This window comes from Pongo pygmaeus, chromosome 19 (assembly GCF_028885625.2).
Source record: "Pongo pygmaeus isolate AG05252 chromosome 19, NHGRI_mPonPyg2-v2.0_pri, whole genome shotgun sequence".
Lineage (NCBI taxonomy): Eukaryota > Metazoa > Chordata > Mammalia > Primates > Hominidae > Pongo > Pongo pygmaeus.
The window spans coordinates 45,775,265-45,801,744 of NC_072392.2; the positions used below are offsets into that span (position 1 = coordinate 45,775,265).

Consider the following 26,480-nt stretch of genomic DNA (forward strand, 5'->3'; position numbering starts at 1 on the left):
TCAGTGGTTAAGTTCAAAGAGCTTAAAAAGAGTTTACTTGGGTTTCTAAATCAAATACCTAAAGCAGTCTATTCAAGGTTCATAATTGGGGGTGGGGGAGATGTTGGGGTAAGGTCATTAGATTCCTTTGAGAATCAGATGAAAGCTATGGCCTTTTCCTCCAGAAAAAATTAATGTTCTACTCATATATAGGCCCACGTTTGCATATTATTTCAGTGTATTCATGAATTTCCTGGTCCAAAACTCTGGACTAAAGGAACCTGATAAACGCCCTAAAGAAATTATGGGTAGGTAAGAATTCATAGCCTCCCCACTACTACCCCTCACTTTTTAATAGATAACAGCTCACCTTTAACAAGAGGCAAACACTGAATGATTTTTGCTTGACTTTAATTTTGAAACCAGAGGAAACACAATGAATGGGAGTTTCACAGCTTCTTCTGTTAATACTGTGGACTCTCATTTTAAAGCATACTACAGGGCCAGGTGCAGTGGCTCATGCCTGTAATCCCAGAACTTTGGGAGGCTGAGGCAGGCGCATCACTGGAGGTCAGAAGTTTGAGACCAGCCTGCCCAACATGGTGAAACCCCATCTCTACTAAAAATACAAAAATTAGCTGGGCATGGTGGTGCATGCCAGTAATCCCGCTACTCAGGAGGCCTGAGACAGGAGAATCACTTGAACCTGGGAGGTGGAGGTTGCGGTGAGTCGAGATCGTGTCATCGCACTCCGGCCTGGACGGCAGAGCAAGACTCTGTCTCAAAAAAAAAAAAAAAAGTAAGTAAATAAAGCACACATCAGGCAAATCCTATCAAGACTCTCTACCTGTCCCATCATGCTGTCTCCTTCACTCCCCATTTCTGAAAAATACCTCTACAATAAGCATTTCTAGCTTGTAATCCCAGCACTTTGGGAGGCTGAGGCGGGCAGATCACTTAAGCTCAGAAGTTCGAGACCAGCTTGCACAACGTGGAGAAACTCCATCTCTACCAAAAATACAAAAATTAGCTGAGTGTGGTGGTGCGTGCTTGTAATCCTAGCTACCTGTGAGGCTGAGGCACGAGAATCACTTGAACCCAGGAGGCGGAGGTTGCAGTGAGCCGAGATTGCGCCACTGCACTCCAGCCTGGATGACAGAGTGACACCATCTTAAAAAAAAAAAAAAAAAAAAAAAATTCTATATTACAAAGATTCCCAAGCATTAAGTGTGAATTGACTTACTAAAGCCCTACAGTACCAGACGTAACAGGATTTCAGTATAATAAAGGATTTTGGATAAGATTTTTAAATTCATTAACATTAAATCTGACCAGCAAATGAGGTTTTTTACACTTCTCTGAACCTGTTGGACACTCTAGAAATGTCAACAGCTACCCAGAGCACGCCATTTGATGACAGTACTTATTTTCCAGCAGTGTGAGAAATCTAAGATCTTATGCAGAAAGTGATTCAGCATCAAAGGAAATGACTAGATTTAGGGCTTTACTGATCTTGATTTTATAATCCATGCTACATGGGAAAAAAGATTAAACATAAGGTATAACAGTTACTATAAAGGCTAATTTTTCGGTTGGGCACGGTGGCTCACGCCTGTAATCCCAACACTTTGGGCGGCCAAGGTGTGTGGATCACAAGGTCAGGAGATCGAGACCATCCTGGCTAACATGGTGAAACCCTGTCTCTACTAAAAATATGAAAAATTAGCCGGGCATGGTGGCACGCGTCTGCAGTCCCAGCTACTCAGGAGGCTGAGGCAGGAGAATTGCTTTAACCCGGGAGGCGGAGGTTGCAGTGAGCCAAGATCGCGCCACTGCATTCTAGCCTGGGTGACAGAGCAAGACTCTGTCTCAAAAAAAAAAAAAAAAAAAAAAAAAGGGCCGGGCACAGTGGCTCACGCCTGTAATCCCAGCACTTTGGGAGGTCGAGGCAGGCAGATCACAAGGTCAGGAGATTGAGACCATCCTGGCTAACATGGTGAAACCCTGTCTCTACTAAAAACACAAAAAATTAGCTGGGCATGGGGGCAGGCGCCTGTAGTCCCAGCTACTCGGGAGGCTGAGGCAGAAGAATGGCGTGAACCTAGGAGGTGGAGCTTGCAGTGAGCTGAGATCGCGCCACTGCACCCCAGCCTGGGCGACAGAGCGAGACTCTTGTCTCAAAAAAAAAAAAGGCTATTTTTGTAACAGTTAACAATCCTCATCTATTTTCATTACATCTATAAATGCAGTGGCCTTATATTATTTCGATTATCTGTTTTATATACCTAAAAATCAACTTACACATTTACATAAAATGTCTACACTTTTGTTTGTGGTTCAAGTAACAGTTTAACAGTCTTCTGACCATTTTCTCTAAAATAGTCTCACCCTCCCAGCTTTCTTTCTGTCCTGCATTATTTTTTCTTTAGAGCTATATCATCAGCTAATTATTTATTTATAATAATTTATTTACGGTCTGGAATTTAAGATCTAGAGCTGTGACTTGGTCTTTTTTTGTCCACTGATGCATTCCTAGTGCCTAGAACACGGTAGGTGACCAATAAATAAATGAATATTTACTAAGTAGGGATATGAAATTAACTACAGACAAATAAGGCACAGTACAAAAGCATGGGATATAAAGTTAGAAGACCTGAATTTCAGTCACTGCCCTTTCATCTTCAACAAGTCATTTAATCTCTTTGAACCTCAATCTTGTTCCTTTAAAACGATGCTGAAATACAACACAGGGTTATTCCAAGGGTTAGTGCAAATAATAGAAGTGAAAATTTGTAATATTACTATAACCCAGCAGTTATTCTCAGAACACTAGCAAAAATTCCATAAAGTAGATTGATCTTGAGAAAGCAAGATATTCTGCCACCTTACCTTTGATCTTACAGAACAGTAAGGGCAGAAAGAAGTAGTGAGAAAAGTCACAGGCTTGAACTTCACTTACCAGCTGGCTGACCTTGAGAAAGTCTCTTTTTTATTTATTTATTTATTTTATTATACTTTAAGTTCTAGGGTACATGCACACAATGTGCAGGTTTGTTACATACGTATACATGTGCCATGTTGGTGTGCTGCACCCATTAACTTGTCATTTACATTAGGTATATCTCCTAATGCTATCCCTCCCCGCTCCCCCGACCCCACAACGGGCCCCGGTGTGTGATGTTCCCCACCCTGTGTCCAAGTGTTCTCATTGTTCAATTTCCACCTGTAAGGGAGAACATGCGGTGTTTGGTTTTCTGTCCTTGCGATAGTTTGCTCAGAATGATGGTTTCCAGCTTCATCCATGTCCCTACAAAGGACACGAACTCATCCTTTTTTATGGCATAGTATTCCATAGTGTATATGTGCCACATTTTCTTAATCCAGTCTATCATTGATGGACATTTGGGTTGGTTCCAAGTCTTTGCTATTGTGAATAGTGCCACAATAAACATACGTGTGCATGTGTCTTTGCAGTAGCATGATTTATAATCTTTTGGGTATATACCCAGTAATGGGATGGCTGGGTCAAATGGTATTTCTAGTTCTAGATCCTTGGGACCTTGAGAAAGTCTCTTAACCTCTCTGAGGCTTAATTTTCTTTCTTTTTTTTTTTTGAGACGGAGTCTCGCTCTGTTGCCCAGGCTGGAGTGCAGTGCTGCAATCTTGGCTCACTGCAAGCTGCGGCTTCCGAGTTCACACCATTCTCCTGTCTCAGCCTCCCAAGTAGCTGGGACTACAGGTGCCCACCACCATGCCCGGCTAATTTTTTTGTATTTTTAGTAGAGACGGGGTTTCACTGTGTTAGCCAGGATGGTCTCGATCTCCTGACCTTGTGATCCGCCCGCCTCGGCCTCCCAAAGTGCTGGGATTACAGGCGTGAGCCACCGCGCCCGGCCTCTGAGGCTTAATTTTCTTATCTATAAGATGAGAGGAAAAAATACTAACCGCCTCAAAAGCATAATTGTTCGAATCAAATGTTATATGAATTGTGAAAACACTTTTAAAACTATAATGTGGTATATATATATTTAATTAAATAATCACTTTCCTAAAAACAAAACTCTAATCTTGATTGCTACACCAGCCAAACAGAAGGAAACACTATCGCAGAAGTTCTCACATGGACTAAGAAAATAAGTATACATACTCCCAATTCTTACTGCAGGTTCTCCAACTTTGGTAAGAGGATAGACTACAACAAGAAAAATTTTATAGGAGATAAAAAATAGAGAAAACAGGGGTTCAGAAACAACATAAATAAGTGGCAGAGTTCTAATCGAATCCACTATTTAACTTCACATCCTAGTCAGGGATGGACTTGTGACCTGTACAGGGTTTGGTGCTTGAAGGGTCCCAGAATTGGTTTAATGCTCTGCTGTCTTGAAATTCTTGTTTCTGAACAACAGCCCCTGCCTTTTTTTTGCACCAGGACCTGAAAATTATATGGCTGTCCTGCTTACAATCTTATTACTAGACTAGAGGATAAGGATAATAGCTTAGCTTAGTCTCTCAATGATTCTATATATAAGGACCACTGCTAACTTAAAGGATATTCCTCAAAAAGGAAACTTTGAATCAGGCTGAAGATTATGTATTTGTAGTATCTGAATTCTGAAGTTAGCCAAATACTTAGTAAAAGCCAATTTAATTAAAAAGTGTTAGCCCTAATAATAAATGCAAACATGACTTGCCTTTCTTTCCTAATGCTCCATCAGATCCTAATAGGGCAAAAGGTGATGTTAGTATATGAAATACCTGAATCTAATCTAGTTGACTTTCCATTAAAAAACCCAACAAAAGGCCCTAGTGATTGTAGTTTACCTTTGGTTTTTTTATTTGATATCTGCATTCTCACAGTAAGCAAAGCAACACTCACACAGAAACCATTTCTGGAGAGAAATCTCCAATACGTCACAATTTAAGTAAATTGCATCCTTTAAAAAAGTTTTCTTTTCTGCTCCTGCTGACTGCAGAAACAGCTAGTGATTTTTCTTTGACTGGAGCTGAAAGGCCAAAGCTGATGAACTGAACATCTCTCTGGCTGAATTCAGTTTTTGATGCCTCCATGTCAAAACAACTGCTTTCTCCTTAAAGCTGGATTGACCTTGCACTATCTGTTTTGACCTCTGAACTCCTTATCAGTCACCTTTGGTCTCTGACAGTAGGTGGACAGGCCAACCACAGAGATCCACTCTCCCGTGAACAAAGGCTTGCTATGTAAAACAGACGAGCTGCGGGCAGAGATCCGATCTGAAGAGAAGGTGCTGAACTCATCCTCTGTTCCAGCACCATGTCCAGAACTGCTCCCACTATAAAAAGTGAAACTTCACCCAAAAGCACTTTCCCTGTCTGTGATTTAAACACACACCTTCATTAAGGAAGCATTGCAGTCTCAAAGAGAGGCAGGCAACCAACACTACAGAAGCCAGCAGTAATAGACAAGAAACCTCCTTCCTGTCTATTCTTTTATTTTATTACCCCCTTTTTTTTCAGTAAATTTGCCATAGGTCCCTATGGATACTGTTTAGATCTGCTGGTGACATTTAAAGAAAGAGCCTTTGAGAAACATGCATACTTTTCTCTTTTCTCCTATATTCAATACTCATATAGCCTAAAAGATGGAAACTGGTTCAAGAATTTAAATGACTTGTTCCCTAAAAAGTTAATCTCCTTACCCTTGTGAAATATATCAAGTGCTTTCTATAAATAAGGGCAGGAAATGCTAACTTCATAAGCATAGTCCTAGTCATTAAAATAATTTATTTGATCATCTTCTAAAATTTAAGTATGATAGTAAGACAGTGATATGGGAAATCTCAATATACTTAACACTTCCTAAACAGCACAATGAAATGTTGTTCAAGGTCTGAATTAATTTGCTACAGGACCTAAGCAAGTCTGTTTGCTTATCTTTTGGCTTTAAAATTCTTTAAGTCTAAAATGGTGATAATTTTAGAATAAACTGACAATGTGGGGAACAAACTTAAATTCACAAACACTACCCATATGCTCAAAAACTCTCTGGGATAATTAGTTTCTTCATTGTAACTATTGATGTACTATTATTTCATCTTTCCATTAGTTCTACTCAAACAGCTCACAAACTAGAGCATGTTTCACCAGTACTTAGGTATGAAACAGGGTCTTGATAACAAAGCCAAGTGAGAATCAATTTTTCTGGGTCTTCAAGTAGCTCAGGTGAACTGAAAGATAGAATCGTATTTTTAAAAACTTTTATTTATAATTTCAGAAGTATTAGAAATATGAATTACTACAACAGTTGATGGGAGTGTAGACTGGTCCAACTGGTGAGCAAACCAGCAGTCTGTATCAAAAGCCCTAGAAATAGGTATGTCCTTTGTCCTAGCAATCCCAGAATTGACCCTTAGGATATGTCTTTTAGGGACATGGGCAAAGATTGAAGCATAAGGATGTTCATTCAGTGAGGTTTTGTTTACAACTGCAAAAAACTGGACATAATCAAAATGTTCAACAATCGGACTGAATATGAATCAGTCTTATGGAAAACAAACAACCAGTTAAAAGGATATGAAAGAAATGCATTTGGGGACAATGGCAGGATGTTCTCAATATGCTGAAATGAAAATAATGAGGCTGCAAAGCAATAGACACGAAACAACCCCCCCCCTTTTTTTCCTTTGAGACGTTGTTTTGTTCTTGTTGCCCAGGCTGGAGTGCAATGGCGCGATCTCAGCTCGTTGCAACCTCCGCCTGCCGGTTTCAAGCTATTCTCCTGCCTCAGCCTGTGAGTAGCAGGGTTTTACAGGCGTCTGCCACCATGCCCGGCTAATTTTTGTATTTTTGGTAGAGACGGGGTTTCACCATGTTGACCAGGCTGGTCTTGAATTCCTGACCTCGTGATCTGCCCTTCTAAGCTTCCCAAAGTGCTGGGATTACAGGAGTGAGCCACCGTACCCGGCCGACAATCTCATTTTTTTTCTTTTTTTTTCTTTTTGAGATGGAGTCTGGCTCTGTTGACCAGGCTGGAGTGCAGTGGTGCGATCTTGGCTCACTGCAACTTCCGCCTCCAGGGTTCAAGCAATTCTTTTGCCTCAGCCTTCCAAATAGCTGGGATTACAGGCGCGTGCCACCATGCCCGACTAATTTATTGTATTTTTAGTAGAGACGGGGTTTCACTGTGTTCAGCAAGATGGTCTTGATCTCCTGACCTTGTGATCCGCCTGCCTCAGCCTCCCAAAGTGCTGGGATTACAGGTGTGAGCGACAGGCCCGGCTGCTTCACTGATAAGACTAGTTCCGTTAAAAACAAACAAAAAACCAAACAAACAAACAAAAAAATCACTCACCCAGGACAAGTTCTTCGTTTTTTTTTTGAGACAGGTTCTTGCTCTGTCACCCAGGCTGGAGTGCAGTGGTACAATCACAGCTCACTGAATCCTTGACCTCCTGGGCTCAAACAATCCTCCTGGGTCAGCCTCCTGGGTGGTTAGGACCAGAGGTATGTGCCACCATACCCAGCTATTTTTTTTTTTTTTCAATTTTTTCTGGAGGTGAGGTCTCACTATGTTGCCCAGGCTGGTCTTGAACTCTTGGGCCCAAGCAGTTCCCCCGCCTTAGTCTCTCAAAGTGCTGGTATTATAGACATGAGCCACTGTGCCTGGTTAGTTCATTTTTTGTTTTTTTGAGATGGAGTCCCACTGTGTCACCCAGGCTGGAGTGCAGTGCCATGATCTCAGCTCACTGCAACCTCCGCCTCCCGGGTTCAAGCAATTCTCCTGCCTCAGCCTCCCGAGAAGCTAGGATTACAGACCTGCCCACCATGCCCAGCTAATTTTTGTATTTTTTTTTAGTAGAGACAGGGTTTCACCATGTTGGCCAGGCTGGTCTTGAATTCTGGACATCAAGTGATCCGCCGACCTCAGCCTCCCAAAGGTCTGGGATTACAGGCGTGAGCCCCTGTGCCTGGCCTTCTTTTGATTTTTTGAGACAGAGTCTCACTCTGTCATCCAGGCTGGAGTTCAGTGGCGCGATATCAGCTCACTGCAACCTCCGCCTCCCGGGTTCAAGGGATTCTCATGCCTCAGCCTCTCGAGTAGCTGGGATTACAGGCATGTCCCACCACGCTGAACTAATTTTTGTATTTTTAGTAGAGGCGAGGTTTCACTATGTTGGCCAGGATGGTCTTGAACTCCTGGCCTCAAGCAATCCAAAAGTGCTGGGATTACAGGCGTGACCACCACACATAGCACAGAAGTTCATTTTTAAGCTGAGTTCATTATCAACTTCACTGTATGTAATGGTAGAGAGTTTTTTTTTTAAACGCCTAGGGGATTCTCCATTTGGAAATTTCTCCTAACGTTATTTTTAAGATTGCCATAAAGAAGAGCACTGACATTCAATATTTATTTGTTGATTTTGATTCTAATTGAGGAAGAGACCAGATTTGTTTTTTTTTTAAGCATAACAAACTTTTTCATTATGACACTATCATTTTCTGACAAATGGGGCATATGGCCTTACTGAGAATTTCTCCAAGCATCTAAAGTAGCAACAAAACAAGAAGAGAAAATTCCAGTAGCATGGGCATAGTAGACTACGATAACTGGGACTGACTATGGGAGAGCCGCAGGGGTGAATAAGCCCTGGCACACTAATAACCAGGATTAAAGCGTGTTCTTAACAGATGTACTCAAGCACTTCCAAGGGGAAACAATAAAAAAAGTATGATTAAAGCAATAGTTTTTCATCTTTACATTAGAGATAACTAGGTAGTCTACTACATTATTCATTTTTAATTTTGAAAAAAATTATGCTGGGTTTAAATTCATTTGGTTAGAATCACTAAATGTTATGAAATATGCAGTTTCTCTTACCTAGTTTCAGTATGCCATTTTTCTTGGTATAGGTATTATTAGGGCATAATTTCTTTTTCTTTTTTCTTTTTTTTTTTTTTAACAAAACAAAACGCTTTTATTTGGTCCATTGGAGCCTGAGTCAGAAGCCACCGTGGAGAATCCTATCGTAAAGGAACGGGGCTGACAGTTGATAAAATAGTCTCTGTGTCACAAGAGCTGGCCGTATTTACAGGGTTAAAAATATTCACAGCTCAGAGTACAGGGAGGCCAAAGGGCAGCGGGAATGTTTCTCTAGGTGAAAAGGCCCCGGAAGCCCCTGCTGGGGTAGGAGGGGGAGTGGGGGCATGGCTGGCCCGCTGCCGGGGGTAAGGGGCCAGGAGGGCCGGGTGGGGACGCAGGAAGCTGGGCTCAGACGTCCACACACTCCTGAGCTTCTGTGGGGAGGTGGGAGCGGCTGAGCCCTGCTGATGCCCACGATGGGCTGGGGTCCCTCTCTGGCAGGGCTGGGCCGAGGGACAGGGTTGGCTGAGGAGCCTTGCTGGCCCCGGCATGTATTAGGGCATAATTTCTAACTTTTTAGTAGCTGCAGTATCTCTTTTTTGACTCAATATCATTAAATTATCATTTGGGCTTAATGTAACATGGCATTTATATAGTTCTTGATCTTTACTGATAATGTATAATCACAGGCTTACTATTTGTATGGAAGATTCTCATATCCACTAGGGTGATTTTCACGTGTATTTGATTTAGAAACTAAAGAGTTGTACATTGCTTATATAGAACACTAAATACATTAAGCCATTAATTGGCAACTAGGCCATTAAACTAGTAACCAAGCCAATAACAACAAGGAAAAATAGCTATCAGCACACCCTTCCCCTTATAGCTCACTCCATTGTAAATATTATAAGCCCTCTGGTCATGGGAATAACCCTGCCTACCACGTGATGCTGATGTAATAACAATATCTAAAGCTAAGCACCTGGAGGAAGAAGAGAAAGAAGTTTTGCTTTGGATTACTTGAATATGTGTGTGTGTGTGTGTGTGTGTGTGTGTGTGTTTAAATAAACAAACCATAAAGCCACTAGCAGATAGTTTAATGATTTCTGTTCTTGTGTTGCCTGTGGGGATTTCACATTGTGCTCACAGTCACTGGTACTGATTCAATAACAATGGCCTTGCAAAATTGGCAACCTTCCTAAATAAACTATGTAAAATCTGCAAACACTGGTTACTGTGCTATGTGCCTAGTAGATACTCCGGATGCTCTGCCCATATGATATACCCAAAGTTTGCTCAAAGTAATTTTCTTTTCTTTTTGTTTTTCTTTTTTTTTTTTTGAAACAGAGTCTTTTTCTGTCACCCAGGCTGGAGTGCAGTAGCAGGATCTCAGCTCACTGCAACCTCTGCCTCCCGGGTTCAAGCGATTCTCATGCTTCAGCCTCCCGAGTAGTTGGGATTACAGGCGTCCGTCACCACACCCGGCTAATTTTTGTATTTTTAGTAGAGACGGGGTTTCACCATGTTGGCCAGGCTGGTCTTGAACTCCTGAACTCAAGTGACACGCCTGCCTCGGCCTCTGAAAGTGCTGGGATTACAGGCGTGAGCCACCACACCCAGCTACAATGATACACTTCTGTTCTCTGAATTTCTAAAGCACAAATTGTACTGTTCATCTGACACTTACCATGCAAAAAATTGTGCTCTTATTTATCCTTTCATTGACGTCTTATTTCCTCAAACTGAGTATCCTGACTTCAGGAACCATGTCTTGTACTTCTTTATCTCTTACTTCTTACACAGAATAGATGCAATTTAGGATAATGATGGAAATGACAGAATGTTTACCATCATGCTAGGGTGCCACTCTAATTCTTTCTCCTATAATTTGGCTCATATCAAAAGAGCAAAATGAGCAAAAATTTAAGCTACCATATCATATTTAATCCTCATAGGTATTATAAGTTCCATTTTACTGATGAGGAAACTAAGGTTTAGAGTGATTATATAATATGTTCAAAGTCACACAGATAATAAATGATGAACTCTGGAGCTCAGGTCCATTTCATTTCAAACACTGCACTATCACTATTAGGTATAATAACAAATGGCAAGTAGTTATTCTGAATATGTGACCCAATAAATCTTGTAAGAGTTTTTAAAGAGAATGTTTAAGGAACAGGATACTTTAAGAATGAAGTGTGAGATTTTATTGAGGAGGGAAGGGCATCACAGAGGCAGGATTAACACAATGATAGATACCAAGTCTGTTCAAAGGGACTTCAAAGAGGTTCGGTTTTATTTGTTGTTTGAATCCATTTATTTCACTCATCTCTTAGGAAGAGAGATTTACATTGAGAATTCACATCCCGCCACAGAAACCCCAACTTTTCAAACTAAAGCTCCCCCTAAAAATAGATGAGGCCAGGTGCAGTGGCCCATGCCTGTAATCCTAGCACTTTGGGAGGCTGAGGCAGGCAGATCACCTGAGGTCAGGAGTTCAACACCAGCTTTGCCAACATAGCGAAACTCCGCCTCTACTAAAAAAAAACAAAAATTAGCCGGGTGTGGTGGTGGGCTCTTGTAATCCCAGCTACTAGGGAGGCTGAGGCAGGAGAATCCCTTGAACCCGGGAGGCGGAGGTTGCAGTGAGCCAAGATCATACCACTGCACTCCAGCCTGGGCGACAGAGTGAGACTCTACCTCAAAAAAAAAAAAAAAAAAGGAAAAAAAAAAAGACAGATGATACAATTATGGGAAATTAAAACTTTTGATGTTCATGAGAACTGTGGATATTAACATTAAGAGAAAGAGTAACTTAAAGGGACGTGGGACAGAGGAGAGTCCTGAAGAAATGGCATCTCTCAAGAGCTCTGTTGTAAGTGATATTTATTTAAAATCAGAGGAAAAAAACTCTCATTCAATTTAGCCCTCATGGAGACTAAGTGGTTTTTATGACACAAAATTCAGAGAACAGCAGAGACAAAAATGCACCGATAAGATGCTAAGCTCATAAACCTGACCAGCTTTTTGCTGGGGTGATGAAGTATGCTTAAAGTGTTGCTTAAGTTGCAAACAGATAAAGCCATATGTAGCATAAACTTTTCCGCAGTCACTACAGAAGACAATCAATATAAAGTCCACAATTAGAACGCTCCGGACTTGAAATATCCTGTTATGGATCACGAATATGTAAATTTTGATGGATAAATATTAAGTACAGATGATAAAAGTAACAACCATAACTGGAATTTTTATTGTTCTTTCTTGTGAATAATTATCTGACGTGATATCCAAAATGTCCTGAAATGAGACAGATACCATCCTCAAACAAACATATACAACAATTTAAATAGTTTAGTTCATTACCAAAAAAAATCAAATAATTCTACTTCTACCCTGGAAACCTAAACTGTTACAACTTTTTAGGAAAGCTTATAATTGGCTAATACTGAGGCTTCTCTTTATTTAGGAGTGATTCAAACCTCTGGATTTTGTTGCTTTACCAAGTGTAACTATGCCAAATCCCTCGAATTACTAAAAGAGGGGTCATAATCCTCTAAAAATAGATTAATGCAGAAAACACAAGTTGTTAAATTCACATAACATGCAAAAAGGGTGAGCCCAAATTTGCCCTTTGGTGTGCAACAATAACAATCTATTTATAAATTATTGGCTACATCCTTTCCAAATTACAGGAACACCTAAAAAGGCCTTGATGTTCTTAGCATATTTCTTTAAGGTAAACTTAATTATGTTAGTTATACAGCAACCATCCTGTATCATTCAACAATGCAAAGCTAACTCTAACCCTAACTAAAAATAGTTAGGATACTGATTTTTTCTTTCCACTTTAGAAATTGAAAAAGTATGTGAAAGATTCAGAAATTGTGTGATAACATCTACATCACTGTTCTTTAGCCCCAAGGCAGTTTAACATATGGTAGATTAAGAGGACTCACATTTACTGGAAGGACCCAAGAACAGATGTGAGCAAGATGATCTACAGCGGTTTCAGTGTCTCTATTATTCCTAGACCCAACAGCTCTTGGAAACAGAGACTGACATCTTTAGTTATTTGGCTTTGGGCAGTGTTTATCAGTGTTAAGTCTAGAGACATTTTCCAATTTCAGAAGTAAATATAGGTGAGCACAAAGGCAAATAATAGTAGTTTAGAAAAAAAAAGAAACCCATTCTAGACTTATCAAAAATAAATCTTGACTTGAGCACATCACTACCTCACCATTCCTGTTTATCTTCATTGTGCAGATTTACTTTTCAGTTAACTTGGCTAAGCATGATTCCAAGAAAGCCAAAGTTGAGAGCTCTTTTTTTATACCCCTCAGTTATAGGTTAATTACTGCTCTGCTGATTTTAAACAATCACAAGTGTGGATAAAGCCACAGAAAGTTACCACCAATAATAAAAACACAAATGCATCTTTATACTTTGACAAGGGATCATTAACTGTTCCTTCACATCTGAAGGCCGTAACACCCAGAAGATTCACTAGATGTAAACCAATTTGATCACTTTCTTAAAAATATTAAATTTTAAGGCTATATTCTCTAAGGATCAAAAATAACCACAAAAAGTCAGTATTAATTTAAAATCAAAGAGGCATCTCATACCTCTCTTAAATATTAATATGAGTCTCTTTATCCACCAAAAAGAGAAAAAAAAAGCCCTTAAACCATAAATGAATGCCTGGTTTCAATTACTCAATTATCAATTATTCAGTTATGTTTGCCCATTTCTGTAGAAGACAAGATCTAGATTTTAAGAGCATCACAGATGATAATTACATTTATTCAATGAGAACATGGAAATTTAAAAATGTGAGTGGTAAAAAAAATTTCATAAAATAAAAAATACTTGGAATAAAACTTCTTGGTTCTAAGCTTTAAAATACAGATAATCCTACTACAGAGCTGTTTCAGAGCACAGAAAAAAATGAAAAACTACCCAAATCATTCTGTAAATCAGACATAAGCTGGACGAAGACAGCAACGATTCAATAAATATTTAGATCCCTAAATGCAAAACCTTAAATATTTGTAAACCAAGCCTAGCAATATGTTAAATGAATAATGCAAAAAGGGTGTAGTTCACTTATGTAAGGATGATTCAACTTCAATAATTCAATGTGTCATTACATTACCAGTAAAGGGGAAAATATGATTCCACAGATATAAAAAAGCAGTCAATAAAATTCAACTATACCTAACTGAAAAATCTTTGCAAATTAGCAATAGTAAGAAATGGCCTCAGCTTGATAAACGATCTATGCCAGAACCTACACTACACAGTATACTCATTTACAACACATAAGAAGCCTTCTTTTCACACAAGCCCACTAGTATCGCACTACTTAACATCAGAAGGCCTAGCCAAAGCAATGAGAGTTATAAATACAGTCATGCATCACTTAATGACAGGAATACATTCTGAGAAATTCATCATTAGGCAAGTTTATCATTGCATGAACATCATATACTTACACAAACCTAGATGGTACAGCCTACTACACACCTTGGCTGGCTATATGGGATAACCATATAGGTGAAAAACCTGTACAGCATGTTACTATACTGAATACTGTAGGCCAACTGTAACATAATGTTAAGTATTTGTATCTCTAAACATACCTACACAAAGAAAAGGCACAGTAAAAATGTGGTATAAAAGATAAAAAATGATACACCTGTAAGGGGCACTTACAATCAATGGAGCTTGCAGGACTGGAAGTTGCTCTGGGTGAGTCAGTGAGGGAGTGGTGAGTGAATGTGAAGACCTGGGACATGACTGTAACTACTGTGGACTTTATAAACACCATACACTTAGGCTACACTAAATTTATTTTAAAAACTTATTTTTTCTTGTTTGTTTTTTGAGATGGAGTCTTACTCTGTTGCCAGGCTGGAGTGCAGTGGCGTGATCTCGGCTCACTGCAACCTCTGCCTCCTGGGCTCAAGAGATTCTCCTGCCTCAGTCTTCTGAGTAGCTGGGATTATAGGCGCCCGCCACCACGCCCAATTAATTTTTGAATTTTTAGTAGAGGTGAGGTTTCACCATGTTGGCCAGGATAGTCTCAAACTTGAGGCTAGACCTCAAGTGATCTGCTCACCTTGGCCTCCCAAAGTGCTGGAATTACAGGTGTTGAGCCATTGCACCCAGCCAAACTTTCTCTTTTTTCAATAATAAATTAACTTTATCTTACAGTAACTTTTTTACTTTATAAACTTTATAATTATTTTAACTTTTTGGCTCTTTTGTAATAATACTTAGCTTAAAACACAGAAAAACAGGCCGGGAGGGGTGGCTCATGCCTGTAATCCCAGCACTTTGGGAGGCTGAGGTGGGCGGATCATTTGAGGTCAGGAGTTCGAGACCAGCCTGGCCAACATGGCGAAACCCCATCTCTACCAAAAAATATACAAATTAGTCAGGCGTGGTGGCACACACCTGTAATCTCAGCTACTTGGAAGGCTGAGGCAGGAGAATCACTTGAACACAGGAGGCGGAGCTGGCAGTGAGCCGAGATCACGCCACTGCACTCCAGCATGGGCGACTGAGACTCCGTCTCAAAAAAAAAAAAATTAAAAATAAATAAATAAATAAAAATAAAAAACAGAAAAATGGTACAAATATACAAAAATATTTTCTTTATATGCTACTCCTCCTTCTTCTTCTAAGAGACAGGGTCTCCTCCGTTGCCCAGGCTGCAGTGGCACAATCATAGCTCACTGCAGCCTCAAACTCCTGAGTTCAAGTGATCCTCCTGCCTCAGCCTCCAGAGTAGCTGGGATTACAGGCACAAGCTACTGTGCATGGCTGTATCTTTATTCCATAAGCTTTTCTATTTTTAAAATGTATTCTTTTGGCCGAGCGTGGTGGCTCATGCCTGTAATCTCAGCACTTTGGGAGGCTGAGGCGGGCGGATCACGAGGTCAAGAGATCGAGACCATCCTGGTCAACATGGTGAAACCCCATCTCCACCAAAAATACAAAAAAAAAAAAAAAAAAAAAAGTATTTTTTTTTTACTCTTGAAACTTTTTTGTTAAAGACACAAACACACACACTAGCTTAGGTCTAAAGAGTCAGGATCATCAAGATCATTGTTTTCCATCTCCATATCTTGCCACACTGGAAGGTCTTCAAGGGCAATAACATATATGGAGCTGTCATCTCCTATGATAACAATGCCTTCTTTTAGAATACTTCCTGAAGGACCTGCCTGAGGCAGCTTTACAGTTAACTATTTTCTTCAAAGTAGAAAGAGAGTACACGGTAGGCTGGCCGCGGTGGCTCACGCCTGTAATCCCAGCACTTTGGGAGGCCAAGGCGGGTGGATCACCTGAGGTCAGGAGTTCGAGACCAGCCTGATCAACATAGTGAAACCCCATCTCTACTAAAACTACAAAAGTAGCCAGGCATGGTGGTGCATGCCTGTAATCCCAGCTACTCGGGAGGCTGAGGTAAGAGAATCGCTTGAACCCAGGAGGTGGAGGTTGCAGTGAGCTGAGATCGTGCCATTGCAATGCAGCCTGGGCAACAAGAGCGTAACTCTGTCTCAAAAAAAAAAAGAAAGAGAGTTCACTCTACAATACTGATAAAATGTTCAATACAGTAAATACATAAACCAGCAACATAGTCGCTTATTTTCAAGTATTATGTACTGTACATAACTGTATGCGCTATATTTTTATACAACAATGCAGGTTTGTTTGCACCAGCATCACCACAAACATGTGAGTAATACATTATGCTATGAAATTATGACAGCTACAGTCACTAGGTGATTTTTCATCTCCATTATAATCTTATGGGACCACTGCTGTATATGTGGTCTGTCATTGACCAAAATGTTGTTATGTGGTGCATAACTGCACTCAGAGAGATAAAACTCATTTACAGATAATATAATCATCCATGAAGAAACGTCAAGAAAATCAAGTAAAAACATATACTAGATATTAGAACCAAGTAAGAAGAGTTTTAGCAAGGTGGTCTGATATAAAAGCAAATATCAAAAGTGATAGTTTTATGACCCACCTGCTGTAACTAATTAGAAAACGTCATGGGAAAGTGGAGCTTATTCACAAGAGCAACAAAAACCTTATATAATGCCCATGAATATACCTAATAAGAAATGTGTGATTACCATATAAGGAAAACTGTACAATTTAAATGAAGAACATTTAAAAAACAGTAAATAATAGATCCACACATCACATTCTCCATTGGGCAGGCTCATTTTGTAAAATTATTAATTTTCTCCAAAATTAATTCAGTAAAATTTCAATCAAAATCCTAATACAATTTTTAAAAGTGAAAATTGATAAGCTGATTCTAAGATTTATCTGGAAAATAAAATAAAAATAGTTAGGACACTGAAAAATACCAACAAGAAGGTAAAGCACTGGCATACATTTGTCCACTAAATCTGTAATAAGTAAAATGAGTACTGGCGTATGAACAGAAAAACACGAACAGAACTTAAGAGTACAGAAGTATACTCCAAGCATCTGTAAGAATTTAATATATATGTAGCATTTCAAATTAGTGAAGAATGTATTAAATAATGGTATTAGAATAACTATCCAATTGGAAAAAAAGGTTAAGCTAGATTCTTCCCTCACACTATAAATAAAAATAAATTCCAGATGTTTTAAAGAGTTAAATATTTTAAAATGTAAACATGCTAGAAAAAATATAAAATAATACTTTGAGAATCCTGAGGATGAATGGCAAGAGGATTTTAAAAAGCAAGATGCAAAATCTTGAAATCATAAGATAAAATACAACAGATTTGACTATATAAAAATGTAAAACTTTTATATGGGATGCAAAGTTAAAAGGCAAGCAATAGGCTAGGAGAAAGTATTTTCGCCACATACTCAGAATATATAGAGAAGATAAAAAAGAAAAAAGCCAAATATCAATAGAAAAATGGTCAGAAGCACACTCAAATCACAGGAAAAAAAACCAAAAAGATCAGTAACACATAGAAAGATGCTAAACCTCCATAGTAATAAGGGGAATTGTAAATAGAGAGGTATTTAAGAGCAGGGACTCTGGAGTCAGACTGTCTGTGTATGCATCCTGGCTGGATAATCTCAGACAAGTTAACCTCTCTGTGCCTCTCTTCTGTAATTGAGGATAATATCTAATTCATAAAGTTGTTAAGAAGAGAGAATGAAATAATATATCCACTGCTCAAAACAGTGTCCCTTAGATAGTAAACTTATCTTAGATAGTAAAATTATCTGCCTTTTTTAAATTTTTTGAGACGGAGTCTTGCTCAGTCGCCCGGGCTGGAGTGCAACAGCATGATCTTGGCTCACTGCAACCTCCGCCTCCTGGGTTCAAGCGATTCTCCCTCCTCAGCTTCCCGAGTAGGTGAGATTACAGGCACCCACCATCATGCCCGGCTAATTTTTGTATTTTTGTAGAGATGGGGTTTCACCATGTTGTCCAGGCTGGTCTCGAACTCCTGACCTCAGGTGATCCCCCCACCTCAGCCTCCCAAAGTGCTGGGATTACAGGCGTGAGCCACTGCACCCAGCATATCTGCTACTGTTATTAATATTATTGGGGTTGGTGAAGATATAGGGAAAGATATGCTTACACACTGCTGGTTAAGAGCAAATTGGTGGCCGGGTGCGGTGGCTCACGTCTGTACTCCCAGCACTTTGGGAGGCCGAGGCAGGCAGATCACGAGGTCAGGGGTTCGAGACCAGCCTGACCAAACATGGTGAAACCCCGTCTGTACTAAAAATACAAAAATTAGCTGGGCGTGGTGGCAGGTGCCTGTAATCCCAGCTACTCAGGAGGCTGAGGCAGAAGAATTGCTTGAACCTGGGAGGCAGAGGTTGCAGTGAGTTGAGATCGTGCCACTATACTCCAGCCTGGGCGACAGAGAGAGACTCCGTCTGAAAAAAAAACAAGAACAAATTGGTAGTCTTTTTAGAAAGCAATTTGGCTATATGTATCAAATTTTTAACATATATACAACATTAGGTCCAGCAATTCCATTGCTAGAAATTTATCTAAAGAAATGTTTACATATGTATACAAAGATGTGTGTATCAGGATTGTGAGTGCAGCACTATAGGAGCTCTGGATTCAGAGACAAGAAATGCTTGTTCTAGTTTCAGTTCTACCATCAAGCCATGTAGCCTTGTGCAAATCACTTCAGCATTTTGATTCTCTAGTTTGTTATGCTATAAAATGTGGATGATGACGTGCCCAATCTGCCTCAGAGGAATACTTTAATTAAGGTAGGGTCCTTAGGCCATCATCATCACCATCATCTAGGAACTTGTTAGAAATGCAAATTCTCCAGCCACATCCTAGACTTACAGAATCAGAAACTCTGGGGACTGTGGGTAGCAATTTCTGTTTTAACAAGCCCTCCAGGTGATTCTGATGCAAGCTTAAGTTTGGAGATGAGTTCATGTGAAACCTCTTGTACAACTACAAAGTGGAACCGAAAGAGCATTAGTACTATTACTAACACAAAAAATAAGACTTTTTACCTTTTGATTTCATGAAAAGGTACATTTTGGATGAACATCCAATATGCTCCTCTACTGCTGACGCTGAGCCTTAGAAAGCACTGATGTGCTTCTAGGAAGTCAAGTTCATATATGAACCAAGTAAATAAATAAAAATATTTTAGGTCAAGTATAAAAAGCTTAAGATAACCTCATTAGCAAATCAAGCAATGTTTCAGTGCCTTAGTTTCAAGACAAGACTTTTTTGATCAGAGGTTTTCATAATGAGAATATTTTATTTTATTTTTATTTATTTTTGAGACAGGGTTTTGCTCTGTTGCCCAGGCTGGAGTGAAGTGGCACCATCTCGGCTCACTGCAACCTCTGCCTCTCTGGCTCACACCATCCTCCCACCTCAGCCTCCCAAGTAGCTGGGACTACAGGCACGCACCACCATGCCAGCTAATTTTTTGTAAAGACGGGGTCTCCCTGTGTTGCTCAGGCTGGTCTTAAACTCCTGGGCTTAAGGGATCCACCTGCTTCGGCCTCCCAAAGAACTGAGATTACAGGCGTGAGCCACTGCACGCAGCCGAGAATATTTTAAATGGTAGTCTTTGCCAGCATTTTACCTAACAATTTTATTCTTCCCTGAGCTTTTTAGGAACAAAAATGGCCACTTGTTTAGTATATAATGATAACACTAACACCTTGGCTCCTTGCTTAGTGACTACTTCCCAGGGACTGGATAATAGCTCTCTAAAAAATAATACAGGCTTCCATATTTTTCAGAAGTTCAGCTTTTTGTTTTACTAAAATGCATGTACAGACCCTTAAAGGGTATGAACTTTTTATGATTATTCTCATCAGTCTAATCCAAGACTCTTGAAGTTTGACCAAATGATTCTCTGAGTTGCTCATATATATTTTTTTCTAGTAGAATTAACACTTAACAGTATAATAGTAGCTATAGTTTATTTCTGGAATGATTTTGATCATTTATTAATGCTCTTCATTGACAGGTAAAAAATAATACCATATTTGGTGAGTTTTATACAGCGGCAAGGTAGACCTTAATCTAATAATGATGACATAATTACCAATAAAATACAGTAATACCCCAGCTACTTCATAATTTCACCTATTATATATAACACAGTTGAAAGTAATAAGAGCCTATGAAATTACCCAAAATAGATGCCTAAAAGCCACACTCCAAAAGTCATAAAGTTTCCTTCCTAGGAGAGTCCATAGGATCTCACTTTGGTCTATTCACTTTTTTAAATTTTCTTTTCTTTTCTTTCTGAGATGGAGTCTTGCTCTTTCGCACAGGCTGGAGTACAGTGGTGCGATCTCGGCTCACTGCAAGCTCCGCCTCCTGGGTTCATGCCATTCTCCTGCCTCAGCCTCCCGAGTGGCTGGGACTACAGGCACCTGCCACCGCACTCGGCTAATTTTTTATATTTTTAGTAGAGACGGGGTTTCACCGTGTTAGCCAGGCTGGTCTCCAACTCCTGACCTCAGGTGATCCACCCACCTCGGCCTCCCAAAGTGCTGGGATTACAGGCGTGAGCCACCGTGCCAGCTAAATTTTATTTTCAAAGAGATAGAGGCTGGGCGCGGTGGCTCACGCCTGTAATCCCAGCACTTTGGGAGGCTGAGGCAGGCGGATTACCTGAGGTCAGGAGTTGGAGACCAGCCTGACCAACATGGAGAAACCCCATCTCTACTAAAAAAAAGAAAAAAAAAAAGAAAAAAAATTAGCCAGGCATGGTGGTGCCTGCCTGTAATCCCAGCTACTCGGGAGGCTGAGGCAGAAGAATCGCTTGAACCCAGGGGGCGGAGGTTGCAGTGAGCCAAGATCACGCCAGCTTGGGAAACAAGAGCGAGACTCTGTCTCAAAAAAAAAAAAAAAAAGAGAGATAGTCTCCCTCTATTGCCCAAGCTGGAGTGCAATGGCACGATCATAGCTCACTGTAACCTCGGATTCCTAGGCTCAAGCAATCCTCCTGCCTCAGTCTCTTGAGTAGTTAGGACTACAGGCATGAACCACTACACCTGCCTGCCTGCCTGCCTATCTGTCTATCTATCCATCCACCCACCCACCCACCCATCCATCTATCCTCTCTCTTATCTATCTATTTATTAGAGACAGGGTCCTGCTACATTGCCTGGGCTGGTCTCAAACTCCTGTCCTCCCAAAGTGCTGGGATTACAAGGTGAGCCACTGCCCTTGGCTCCAACTTACTCTTTAACACAATTCTCACAAGATTTGTTTTTTGGTGTGTTTTTTTTTTTTTTGAGATACACTCTCACCCTGCCGCCCAGGCTGGAGTGCAGTGGTGAGATCTTCGCTCACTGCAACCTCTGCCTCCCGGGTTCAAGCAATTCTCCTACCTCAGCCTACGGAGTAGCTGGGACTACAGGTGCGTGACACCATGCCTGGCTAATTTTTTTGTATTTTTAGTAGAGATGGGGTTTCAACATGCTGGCCAGGCTGGTCTCGAACTCCTGACCTCGTGATCCACCCGCCTCAGCCTCTCAAAGTGCTGGGATTACAGGCGTGAGCCACCCTGCGTGGCTTGTTTCTTGGTTTCTAAACCCACAGCAAACCTGAGAGCAGCAAATGGGAAAAGACAAAAAGCTCTTTTGAGAGGGTTCTCAGCAGTGACGAGAGAACCACTGGGCTAAGTGTACTCATGTATCAAGGTATCCCCTCCCCCAAATACAAAATCTTTTGAGTCAGTCTTCACTTAGGACCCTAAATCTGAATTGTTTATCTGCTCCCACTAGTTATTGCTATGTACATATCTGTACCACAGGGAAATACTCACAGCAGTTGAGGTTTACAGAATCAGGTCTTAGAAATAACACTTCCCTTTAGGAAAGAGCTTCTTAATATTTTTTGAGATCACAGATCACTTTGAGAATCTCATTTTAAAATATATTTATTCACTCAACATTTTCATATAATCTCAAGGAGTTTGACTTTTTGAAGCCAATCCATAGACCTCTAGGTGACCATGGACCTCAAATTAAGAACTTCTTTATTAGGTGCTAACAGTGGGTAGATTTAAGTTCATAAAGTTTAGTAGTTTACTCAGAATGATTCCTAATAATTTTTTTAATGATGATAAGCTGTGCAACACTATAAATGATAAATAAACATGACCTCTAAAGTAATACTAATAAATACAGTTTAGAAGAAGTGAATATTATAGCAAGTCTCTTTAAAGAAAAAAGAAGTGGCTGGGCACGGTAGCTCACTCCTGCAATCCCAGCACTTTGGGAGGCCAAGGCAGGAGGATCACTTGAGCCTGGGAGTATGAGATCAGCCTGGGCAACAAAGTGAAATGCTGACTCTAAAAAAAAAAAAAAAAAAAAAAAAGAGAGAGAGAGAAAGAGAATTGCTTGAACCCAGTGGGGGGTGGGGGGGTGGGGGGTGAGGCGGGGGGCCGGGGTTGGGGGCGCCAGAGGTTGCAGTGAGCCGAGATCATGCCACTTCACTCCAGCCTGGGTGAAAGAGTGAGACTCGGTCTCAAAAAACAAAAAAAATTAGCCAGGTGTGGTGGCATGTGCCTGTGGTCTCAGCTACACAGGAAGTTGAAGCAAGAGGACTACTTGAGCCCAGGAGATCGAGACTGCAAATGAGATGTGTTCAAGCCACTTCACTCCAGCCTGAGTGACAGAGCAAGGGCCTGTCTCAAAACAAAACAAAACAAAACAAGAAACAAAGAAAAAAGAAGTGGGAAAATAGAGACAAAAATAAAAGACAAATATTCCAAAAATTCTTTAAAAGTTTGTCTTAGTAGCAAAACTCAGTATAGCAAATATATTTTTCAGGAAGTTGAAGATTTCAGCAGTCAAAGATAATTCCTCAGACTGCCAAGTCTCAAAAGTGACTTTGCAACTACTAAGACAAAATATCATTTTTATAGCAGTTAAGGGCAGTGGCCTAGGAAATAGATCTGGATTCTAAGGACAATTTTGTCACTTACTACCTATATGGCCTTGAGAAACTACTTACCTTCTCTAAGCCTCAGTTTCATTATCTGTAAACAGAACAAATTAGTTCATAAGGTTGCTACGATGATTAAATGAGACAGATGTACATTAAACTCAGCACAGTGAAAATGGTCAATAAACGGCAGCTATTAGTTATTAATTTCAATTAACTTTTTGTGAAGAGATTTACAGTTCACAAAGTGTTACCAAATATATGATTTCTTATGATCTTATGGGATAAAAACCACTGTATCCCCATTTGACAGTGGAAGAAACTGATGTCAAATTATTTACCCAAAGACACTAATTAGGAGGAAAAAAATTTGGACTTGATTGACCAGAAAACATGATTCACAACTCCTTTCCCCCCAAAAAGCTTAAAATCCCTGCCTTTTAAAAAATTATTTTATTATTATTATTTAAAGAGGCAGGGTCTTGGTCTGCCACCCAGGCTGGCATGCAATGGCACACTCATGGCTCACTGCAGCCTTGAACTCCTGGGCTAAAGTAATCCTCCCACCTCAGCCTCCTGAGTAGCTGGGACTACAGGTGTGTACCACCATACTCTGCTAATTTAAAAAATTTTTCATAGAGACAGAGTCTCAGTATGTTACCCAGGATGGTCTTGAACTCCTGGCCTCAAGTGATCCTCCTGCCTCCCAAAGTGCTGGGATTACAGGTATAAGCCACTGTGCCTGGCCTTTTTAATTCTTTTTTATTTTTTTGAGACAGGGTCTTGCTCTGTCACCCAGGCTGGAGTGTGGTGGCATGATCACAGCTTAGTGTAGCCTCAACCTCCGAGCTCAAGCTATCTTTCCACCTCAGCCTCCTGAGTAGCTGAGACTATAGGCATGCGCCACCACACCTGGCTAATTTTTTCTATTTTTCTTAAGACGGAGTCTCACTATGTTGCTCAGGTTGGTCTCCAATTCCTGGGCTCAAGCGATCCTCCCACCTCAGCCTCCCAAAGTGCTGGGACTACAGGTATGAGCAACCACACCAGGCCCTTTTAAATTCTTTTTATTGTGCTTATTAGGTTGGTGCAAAAGTAACTGCAGTTTTTGCTATTACTTTTACTGGCCATGAATATACATAGCATAAAATTTACCATTTTAACCATTTTAAGTGTACAGTTCTAGGGTATTAAATACTTCCACACTGTTGTGCAACTACCACCATCCATCCCCAGAATTTTTTCATCTTCCTCAAATGAAACTTTGTACTCTTCAAATACAAATCTCCCACCCCTTCTCCCTCAACCCCTAGCAACTACCATTCTACTTTACTTGTTTCTGAATTTGACTTCTATAGATAGGTACCTCATATAAATGAAATCACACAGTATTTATACTTTTGTGACTGGCTTATTTCATTTAGAATAATATCTTCAAGGTCATTCATACTGTAGCATATGTCAGACTCCTTCCTTAAGGCTAAATAATATTCTACTTTATGTACATACCACATTTTGTTAATCCATTCATCCATCCATGGACACTTGGGTTGCTTCCACTGCCATTTTTAAAGTACTGTTAACACTATTATTTTCATACTGGTTATCAGTTATCAGGTCACTCCATGACCGTTCCCGTTTTTAGACGGAAAATGCAAGTCAGTCAGTTTATTTAGTTGTGGAGCTTTTACAGTACAGGGCAGTAAAACAACTTTTGTGATTTTTTTTCTATTTTTTTAGAAGCTCCACCATGAATCAACACACAGGGGAGAAAAAAAGAAACTCAAACGAGTTTAATTCGATTTGGTAGGATAGGAGGGCAAACCATCTATGAAAATAATAAATTAGTTGTAAGATTATCTAGAAATCACCTTACATGCTATTCTCTAGACCTTTAATAAGGGATAAAGTTTCTGTTGTTGGACATTAAAAAGTTGACCTGGGAGGGAGACAGTAGCTTTGCTTAAGTGCAAAGAGTCTAGGAAAATCTCAGCAGGTGACTCCCCTAGAGCCACTTGGAATGAGTGTCAATACACTAACACAGACCAAACTGCTGCTATCTAAGTAACCTTAAACCACTGCATTGAGTTAAGGATGGAACCTGAATAGGAAAAGTTCCTCTACTTGATAACTGTGAAGTGAGATTAACCACAAGCTTCAGCACACACACTTCTCAGAAACAGCTAAACCACACTGGAATGACAACTCTCTAGAGACTTCAAAAACAGCGACGATTTAAAGATGCACTTGCGTTTTGGTGAATGAAGGTGTGCGTGCAGGCTTGGGCTGTGAGCACGTACCAGTAGTACAGGAGGAGATAAAATAGAAACTACCGAAATCTAGCCTTCTGGAATCACTCCAGACTACAACCAGCAGGAGCGAAGAATGGCCTTTCTTTTTGTAAATGGCTAGCAACAGAAACTTATTTAAAACAAACAAAACCCATAATCACGGAAAGCTGCTCACCAGCAGGACCCACAGGGACTCCCGCTTCCGATTCTGTCGACCACCCTTCACTCCAGTCTTCCAAGTGCCAAACAGCTCAGCTGTCACTCGGTCACCACAACTTCTGAGGGACAACCCGCACTTTCAAAGTCCCTCAAAGTTAAACGGAAATTCTCCCAAAGGATTCTTCCGTCCACCCCCACCCCGGGACACTTTCCGCCTCCATGAATCCCCCCACCGTTCTACCCCAGCATCCTTCTCTCCAGACGCCCGGAGACCTCCAGGCACGCAGGATGCTCGCTCGCCCTCGCTTGTTTGCTCCCCAGGATGCTGGGGAAAGCGGCTGCTGAAAGAGCAAACTTTCTGAGCGTTCGCGGAGGCGGAGGGCGCGCGGCGGACTCACAGCTGGTTGATGGCGTTCTGCGAGATGACCGCGTTGGCGGAGAAGTAAGGAATCATGTCGGGGCCACCGAGGCTGCAGGTGCAAGCGAGGGGCGCCTTCCTCTTGCGGGCCAACGTGCTCAGGGTCATGGGGCCGGCTCAAAGTGCACAACTCCGCATCCTGGCCTCTGCTCTGCTCCGGCACGAGGCGCGGGCGGTGTGTGCACCCGGCGGCGCAGGCGGGCCCGCCGGGTCGCGCGGAGGCAGCCGCCGAAGCCCCGGGGCTCAGCAGTAGAGTCCGGACTGACGGGCGCCGCCAGCAGTCCGCCCCCACCCGCGTCCGGGGCGGGACGGGCGGGCCCTGAGAGCGGAGAGGGTAGG

General features: G+C 40.9%; 1 protein-coding gene across 9 annotated transcripts in view; it reads right to left on the reverse strand.

Annotated features, from left to right (window-relative positions):
• The window catches only part of SSH2 (slingshot protein phosphatase 2), a 301,846-nt gene that overhangs the window by 109,792 nt on the left and 165,574 nt on the right, over positions 1-26,480 (reverse strand). The window contains exon 1 of one of the 9 annotated variants that reach the window (XM_063656113.1): positions 26,122-26,454. The exons of 5 other annotated variants lie outside the window; for them this stretch is intronic. In XM_063656113.1, coding sequence (XP_063512183.1) covers positions 26,122-26,249 — 128 coding nt within the window. In that variant the 5' untranslated portion in view covers positions 26,250-26,454. Of the gene's footprint in view, positions 1-26,121; positions 26,461-26,480 lie in introns of those variants that run through there. 3 more of the 9 variants (XM_054458184.2, XM_063656116.1, XM_054458188.2) reach the window with 3 other exon arrangements.